Consider the following 8373-nt stretch of genomic DNA (forward strand, 5'->3'; position numbering starts at 1 on the left):
CTCTTATACAATACTAATAATTATCAATTGGAGTATTAATGGAAAAAAACAACTTGAGAAAGAAGCAGACAGAAGGGTTGCATTATGCATTTGAAGGTTATTGTTAGTGTATTGCTTGTTTTTTGTGTTTTGGCCACTAGAGGTCCTCATGCCCGGCCTGCTCAGCTCTGATTTGTGTTATTAGGTTCACCTGGGCCTCGTTCTGTTAGGTGTATTTAGGGAACTCTGTCTCATGCCTACCTTGCTTGTTGTTTTTCTGATGCCGGTTGCCTATGCAAGTTCTGTTTTGGTTGGAGTGCTACTTTTTGTTGTTATTCTTGCTTTTGCTGAGCCAATTAAAACCTTCAGCCTCTCCAGTACCGTGTGCGTCTCACTTTTGGGTTCACCCTCCTCCAGTGGCTCAAGAAGTGTGAGTGGAACCCTCACACTGGAAATCCAAGTTCTAGTTCCGGCTCTGACAGGTTATACTGTCAAACTGACTGAAGAATGAAATAACTGTGAAAAAATGAAGATAGCGTGGCTCATTGGCTGGTCAATTCCCATGATGCAAGGCGGTAAATAGTGTTAAAATTTGCTGATAAATTTGCTGTTTGTTCGAAATACAAATGTAAATTCTTGAACTTCGTTTTTTTATTGTGTCTGCATAGAATGTGGTGTTTTGTTGCATGGTAATTGTCATTGTTGTGCTGGTTTACCATTGTAACCATGAGTTAAATGACTGTTACGTTTGATAAGAAGAGCTGGATTAAATAAACATTAGATCATATGCAGGAATTGGCTTCTTACAGTTATTAATAAGTGTCACTTGGGGAGGGCCCCTGTTCTCGACAAGTGATGCAAGATTGGTGGTGTTGGAGGGGCCCCTAAACATAAATATTTTAGTAAATCATAGTAAATGGACATTTATAACTTTACTTCTTGAAGTACTTACATTAATTGAACGTGCACTTGAAAGTATTCCAAAGTATTTTTTGAACCACTTTAGGAAGTATACTGAAAAGTGCACTACACAGGCTACTTTACAGTATAAACTTCAAATACCCTATAAGTGTACTTTAAAGTGTACTAAATGACCTAAAAAGTGGGCCAATTCAGTTTACTTGGTACAAAAATAGTATATAAAAAAGTACACTGCTAATATACTTTAGGTACCATGATAATAGTATACTTACAAAAAAGAAGTATACTTCAAGTTTAATTTGTAAGGGTAGGCCTACGTTCTTTTCTTAGGAACCTGCTGTTTTTTATTCTAGTAAACTTAATTCCTTCTAGGAACTGCAGGTCCTAGCCTAACAAATGGTAATTATGAAATATAGAACATTTTAGCATTGGTGCATGTTGATTCAGATTTACATTAATATTTGTATGTATTTTGTATTTCCAGAACAGTGTTGCTGTGCTGGAGTCTAATGTCAACATCCCTGAGGGTGTCCTACCAAATCATGCCCTGGACCTGCTGAGTGAGATGAGGACACCAGTTTCAGCAGCATCTGCCTTTGACCATGATGGAAGTGTACTTCAGATACAGTTACATCAGAATCAGAATGGGTTTTATTCGCCATGAAAGTTTGCACAGACGAGGAATTTGCTTTGGCAGGAAGGTGCATAGCTGGGTATATGGCCAGTAAGGTTGTGGGGAAATTCGCAGACAGTGAAGATGGTCCCAGTAAGGAGTGTAAAATCTTGAGCACAGATATCCCTGCTGATTCACAGTATGCATTCCTCAGTTATCACATCAGCTCAGTTATCCACACAGTTGGGATGGGTATAGGAAGCTATTTACCAGTAGTATGGTGATTGTGAGTGATTGCAGGGGAATAGTGTGTGACACTGAGAAATGCAAAAAGTCACTCATCTACATGGTTAGACTCTTTATACGGATCAGAATCCATAATATCTTGTGCACCCAAAATCTCACAGCCAAATCAGAAGCACAATAGAAAATTTCTTAAATTAGGCCATCAGTAAATTTTGTTCACTTAGTACACCGGGGAGTCAAGTGGCAGAGCGGTTAGGGAAGCGGGCTTGTAATCAGAAGGTTGCCAGTTTGATTCCTGGCCGTGCCAGATGACATTGTGTCCTTGGACAAGGCACTTCACCCTACTTGCCTCGGGGGAATGTCCCTGTACTTACTGTAAGTCGCTCTGGATAAGAGCGTCTGCTAAATGACTAAATGTAAATGTACACCTACAGTAAATGCTGTATTGTCTTGTAGGCTATAGCCTTCCACAACTGAATCCAATCATTAAATGCACATTTGAGGTAGTTTTTTCTTGCTTTATTGAGTATTTCCATGTTATGCAACTTTACACATTTACTACTATTATTAGTTACTAACTCAACTAGGTCTGAAATATATTTTGTATGTTTTAATCCCCTGGATCACACTACAAACATGATGATTTTATAGAACATGATGCTGTGTGTGTTATCCTATAATTGCTACTTTTGGACAGTGGCTGTTTTTTTTGTTTACATAATGTTGCAATGGAACGTTCTATTGGCTGTCACTTCTTGTCAATATAAGTTATGAGTTATTTGATAGAAAGATGGTTCAGGCAAGCGGAGAGTAAAACGCAAAAAAATAAAAAGCATTTCCGGCTTTGAGAACTCGTCTTCAAAATAAGAGCGTGATCTGACTTCCAACAGATAGGTGTGTTCGACTGTGTGCGCCGCTGTTGGACCGAATTCGCACTCCCCCGCATAATCCCACTCCCCTACCGGCGGTGCCAACAGACAACTCAGCTGCAGCCGGCTGTCGACGCCGCCGGCGCTGCATGAAGTCGAACACACCTAATCTAACCACTATTACACCTATTGGGATGTTAGGTGTTTTGATTGCCTTACCTTCCTGAATTAACGTTACTCTCAACCTTAGTACAAACAGGGCTGTAGAAATAAAGTTTGATTTGAAATATCAAATGGAGGCTTAAGGTAAATAATTCTGATACCAATGTGGCAAAAAAACTAATAATTCTCTCCCTGTACTGAATGCATTTAACCCCGTGCTTAATGGGCTCAAGAGTGTGTTTAGCCAGATTAATTATTTGAGACTAAACGGTCTTCCTAGCAATTTGTATCAATTTTAAATTGTACCCACATTACATATGTTTGCAGAATATACTGCATATATCTTTGAAAAGGTTGAGCACTATATGGGAATGATTAGCCTATTTATCCTTAATAGTATTTAATGGTTTTGTAAGTTTGTCATTCAGTCTGCTGTCTTTTAGAAAGGAAGTGGGAAAGAATAGCTTACTTTTCCTATAGAAATAACAAAAAAGTAGGCCTACATATTATTTGTTGACCTTTCTTTTGAAACATTTGGAAGCAACTAATCGGAAGTTCGCTTCCTTGATGAGGCTGAATTTTTCATGAAACACATGTACAGTACCTAGCCGCCGTGGTTCGACGAAATTAGTTCGTCAAGAAGTCGTCTGTCGCTGGGATTTTGTCGTAAAATTGTTTTTCGTTGTGCACATTATACACCAACATCATGCCAATGTACCAGGTAAAGCCCATCAATGGGAGTGAAATAAAGATTGATTTGCCAACGTGCATGTACAAGTTACCGAATGTCCACGCTCAAGCAAGCAGCTGCTCCGAACATGCGCTTCAGGTACTGTAACTTAATTTCATTTGGACGTAGATGGCTAGCTAGCTAGTAAGTTAACTGGACTAAAATATTTAAAATACATTCATTCTTAACTTATCATAACAATGCTGGCAATGTATTCACTACTTATTCCACTAATACAATAAAACGTTCGCTAGCTAGCTGGACCTTTAAGCCCAGTTGATAGCACCGAGGTGAAGTTGGTTTCATATTCGACATTCTCGAAACCCTTGCTAATTTAACCGTTTGGGATGATGCAATGTCATGTGTACAATACTGGAGTTCAAGCGATAAAGGGGGACTGCCGTGATGGTTCGGTTAATTAACGTTAGCTAATAATTCATAGACCAAGGCTGTTATCTCCGAAAGCCGCAACTAACAAGAGCTAACTAGCATGAGACAGCTAGACTAGCAATGTAACTGCAACATTGTACTACTATTTTAGGTTGTGTGTGGACGTGGAATAGCTCGATTTGCTGTTAGAAAGTAGTCGTACTAATGTGTAATTATGAAAAATGCCAATGATAGAAAAGCCTATCACAGATTCAATTAGAAAAATTGACAGTTGATTAATACTGCTAGCTTGTTTTGTGACTTATGCACAGATGTGGTAAAGGACCCGTGTCGACCACATGAACCTGCCCTCCCTCATTGTATCCCTTCCTCTGTAGAACGGTGAGTTAGACCCAGCCGTGGCAGCCCTGGAGCTGCGTCAAGATGAGATCATGCGCAGGCTCTACGAGCTAAAGGCTGCCGTGGAGGGCCTGGCCAAGACTGTGACCACCCCCGATGCTGACCTGGACGTGACCGTGACTAGCCTCTCCCAGAGCCCCACCTCCACAGCCTTCAGAGGGACCTCAGACCTGGACTCGCTTCTGGGAAAGGTGAGGAAGAGGATAGTCCAGGATATTGTTTCTTGAGAAGGGAGATCCTGCTTAGCATTTACTTACCGAACTCAAGGAAAAACAGTCTGACACTTGGTCATGGCAGCCCTTCAGAACCTCAGCAGAATTGCACTCATTATACTGAGAAAGGACAATTACATTTTCCCCTTCCTCCTGGTGTCTCCAACAGGACCTTGGTGCACTCAGAGACGTAGTGATAAACGCCAGCCCAACCCGGCCTCCTCTCACCCTGCTGGTGCTCCATGGGTTGCTGTGCCAGCGCTACCGGGTCCTCTCCACTGTCCACATCCACTCGTCTGTGGCCTCTGTGCCGCCGGCGCTGCTGTCCTGCCTCGGTCCGCAACACGCCGACAGCTACACCCGCCAGAGCTTCCAGCTGGGCTTCACCCTCATCTGGAAAGATGGTACGTGTTGGAAGAGGGAGGTGTTCTTTAGGTGATGTGTGAGTAATGGACAGAAGAAGCCTGTGGAATTGACCAGCGTATGCTCTCATGAACCTCTACATAGGAGATGGATCAGGAAATAGTCACATGGTATACTCACATTTTGAGTCTCACCGACCCAACTCTTCCTTTCTTTGCCCTATAGTGCCAAAGCTGCAGATGAAGTTCAATGTCCAGAACATGTGTCCTATCGAAGGCGAGGCCAACGTGGCCCGCTTCCTGTTCCGCCTCCTCAGCCCCTACCCCAGTGACCCTGCCCTCGCCACCTTGATTGACAGCTGGGTGGACACCGCTTTCTTCCAACTGGCCGAGGGAAGCGCCAAGGAACGTGCCACCGTCCTCCGAGCCCTCAACAGCTCCCTGGGCCGAGAACCCTGGCTGGCCGGTCCTGAGCTCTCATTGGCCGACATTGCTTGCTACTGCTGTGTCCGCCAGACATGCTCCTCCACTCCAGCCAATGTCCAGCGATGGTTGAAAGACTGCGACAACCTGGGTCACTTTAGCTCCACCCTCCCCCTCCTGCAGTGATTTCAGCTTCCCAGGCCAGGAGAGGCTGACCTATCAGAGTTATGCACTATGCATACAACGAGGAGAGGGTGTTTAAGAATTGAAGTGTAAATCATATCCAAACTTGAAATGTTTTTCTAGTAACTGCGTCCTTTATCACTTTTATTACATTAAATTAACTGTTAAGGAAGCATGGTGGAAGAATTTGAACCTAGCTGTTTTAGCCAAATTCAGCGTTGAGATAAGGGATGTCCTGAGGAGTAAAGCATTTAGGGTAACTGGATATGAAGTATAAGTAATAAAAAATAAAGCTGTAAACACAGTACATCCCTCCTACCTCGTGCCTATCATGATCCTGTACTAGATGCTGTGTGGTGGTGGTGGTATTAAACCATTAAACAAGACAAGTGGTGTAAAACGTGACGCAAACAGAGCCTACTGGAATGATGTGTGCAGTATGAACAGTAAAACTTTGTAGCGTTTTTCTTTTAAATCATTAAATTTTCACTTTGGATGAATCTTTAAACTGTGGTGTCTTGTTTAAATGTAGGCCTATCAGTATACCCTGTGTTTCTAGCAGCAGGGCACCATCATGTAGTCAGAGAACACTTGATTGCTACTCATGGACTGTAAGACAACTTATTTACCGTAATTCATCCAATAAAGGAGTCTACTTGTCACACTTGCAAAGTGTCTCAGTAACTGAGTAATAATCGATCCTGACCCCATAACGGTTGATTGACTTTTTTCCCTAAGTGTGATGGTCTGTTTTTCATCTTGGGAACCCAGCTGTGAGCTGTGACTTCATAGGAAGGTTTCACTGCTGATTCCTTTTAATGAGGTGTAAAATCCACTTTCACACCTCCATTTGTCTGTCCCAGAGGAATATGTTATTTTGATGTTTTACCCAGTATTTGGGAAGCGTGTAAGCACTGAAGCTCAGATTATCAATTGTTGCAGTTCAGTACCAACACTGCATCAGACAGGCAGACAGTGAACTGGCATGAAAATGTGTTTCCAATAGTTACATGTTTCTACTGTATCTGATCAAGTTTCACATCTTTTATTGTCAGATGCACAGAACAAGGTATTGCTGATACTGCTATTATTACTGATAATCACAGCCTACCTGCTGGTCTAAAAGGTCTCAACATGCCATCAGTAGCTAGAATGGCTAGAATATACAGCGAGGTGATGTCAGCATGGTATGCACACACACACATGCATATTCAAATTATACAGGGGGGAAAAACCTGGAAAGATTGAGTCTCCTAACCTAAACAATATGTTTTGTACAAAGATTTATACTACTTTGTATGAATTAAGTATACAGTATACATTCTTTTACAGTACAAATATTCAACAGAATAAACTAAGATAAAATTTATAAGCTCGGCAGCTCCACTGTTTTGTGGAGAAAGCAGATAAACTGAAGAATGGCCATGAGGCAGAATAAATGGCAAATGTTTCCTAAACTTGAGCGTAAAAAATATTGCTAGAAAATCTAAAGTACTGCCAGCTAAACTAGACAAACTGAAGGATGCCCTCTCCTTCCTCTTTACCCAATAGTTAATTTAGTATTTTTTTTTAGCAGACGTTCTTATCCAGAGTTCAAAGGCCGTTCTTGAGATTGTACTGTAACGTTACAACCCTCTGAAAATATTCATCGGTCTGCCAGTTGCTTTGGAGGGTAAGCTTTCCTTTGTGACTCAGTAGCCGCAGCACAGCGGTACTGGAGGTCAGGGTGGTGTTGTACTTAAGGAACAGCTTTCTCACCCTGGGAAACTCGTTCAGACAACCAAGGCTCTTGTTGCTTCCTTCTAGATACTTTTTTACCTCTGCCATTGGATCGTCAAGGCTTTCGCTTCCGGGACCGTAACAGAAGAATTCCTCAGATTCTATTGGCTGACAGTCCATTGAATTTATCGGAGCAAATTCTTCTAAGAATTCCTGTTTGATGGCTAAATGAGCTGTCTCGGCCACTAGCAGCTTCACCATGTCATCTCTCTCTGCCTCTGGCAACCACCACAGGCGAAACTGGGGAGTTGTGGCTGTTGCCAGCTTCGCCTCGGGACAGACAAACAGTTGCTGAAAGCTGGTGTCTACCGCATCAAGAATAGCACTAATTACATCTGGGAGAAAACGTGAGAAAGCTTTCTTGTTTGTTAGTTTTGTTTTCAGTGTCAGTAGTGTAGGGATGACCAGTCCAAAAAAACTATGTTGCTCCTCCTGGAGGAGGTCCAGTGTGAATGCCAGAGGTTTAAAAACATCCACATACTCTTTTAAGAAGGCCAACTCTACAGCTTGTAGTTCAGACATCTCCAACTGGGTGCATACGTCACTGAGTTGGCTCTCTGTCAGAGACGCTATCTTCTGCATGATGCTGTACTCCAAACTCCAGCGAAACACTGAGGGAACAATCGAAGACATGTTACCCATGTCCTGTATTGTATCAAGAGCCAGTTGAGAATGGTGGGCCTTGTTCCATAAAACAGAACACTTAGCCATGGTGCTGTAGTAGACTTGGCTGCTCTCACTCTGAGACACAGCTAGCAGCAAGTCCTCAGTGACTATCAGGCTCATAAGGTGGCACACGCATTTCTGGAATGACGGCAGGAACAAAGGAACATCCTCCTCACATCTGCCCTTCAGGATTGTACCAACATCCTCAAATATGCCCATGTCGCCATTGTCTTCATCATAGCCATCAACAGGGAAGTCTTTGAAGGCTTTCACAAGGTGGCTGCCGTTATCCCTGACAACAGTCCCCACTTTGTTCTCTATGTTGTAGGACGAGTGAATCTCGTGGATCATGGCCGAGATCGAGTCGTACGTGTGAATGCCTCGGAGCCGGGCACAGGCCAGTGCGGCGGACTTCCTTACCAGCTCACTCTCATCGATC

The 8373-nt window shown here is 42.8% G+C and overlaps 1 protein-coding gene across 2 annotated transcripts; it reads left to right on the forward strand.

The window, feature by feature from the left end:
- The first annotated feature begins 3366 nt into the window (after positions 1-3366).
- aimp2 (aminoacyl tRNA synthetase complex interacting multifunctional protein 2) lies at positions 3367-5997 on the forward strand. 2 transcript variants are annotated; one of them, XM_067232996.1, is made up of 4 exons: positions 3367-3619; positions 4288-4500; positions 4691-4925; positions 5110-5997. In XM_067232996.1, the coding sequence occupies exons 1-4, from the start codon at positions 3497-3499 to the stop codon at positions 5490-5492; spliced, it is 954 nt and encodes a 317-aa protein (XP_067089097.1). In that variant the 5' UTR covers positions 3367-3496; the 3' UTR covers positions 5493-5997. The 2 variants fall into 2 exon arrangements, with proteins under 2 accessions (XP_067089097.1, XP_067089098.1); XM_067232997.1 differs by having other exon boundaries at positions 3386-3511.
- The last annotated feature ends 2376 nt before the right edge of the window (positions 5998-8373 follow it).

The sequence above is a fragment of the Osmerus mordax genome, chromosome 3, assembly GCF_038355195.1.
Source record: "Osmerus mordax isolate fOsmMor3 chromosome 3, fOsmMor3.pri, whole genome shotgun sequence".
In the NCBI taxonomy this organism is placed as follows: Eukaryota; Metazoa; Chordata; class Actinopteri; order Osmeriformes; family Osmeridae; genus Osmerus; species Osmerus mordax.

Coding starts and splice junctions, on each gene's coding strand:
- aimp2 (XM_067232996.1), top strand. CDS start 3,497: ATGCCAATGTACCAGGTAAAGCCCATCAATGGGAGTGAAATAAAGATT. Junction 3,620..4,287: donor GCTCCGAACATGCGCTTCAG/GTACTGTAACTT, acceptor CTTCCTCTGTAG/AACGGTGAGTTAGACCCAGC. Junction 4,926..5,109: donor CACCCTCATCTGGAAAGATG/GTACGTGTTGGA, acceptor TTTGCCCTATAG/TGCCAAAGCTGCAGATGAAG.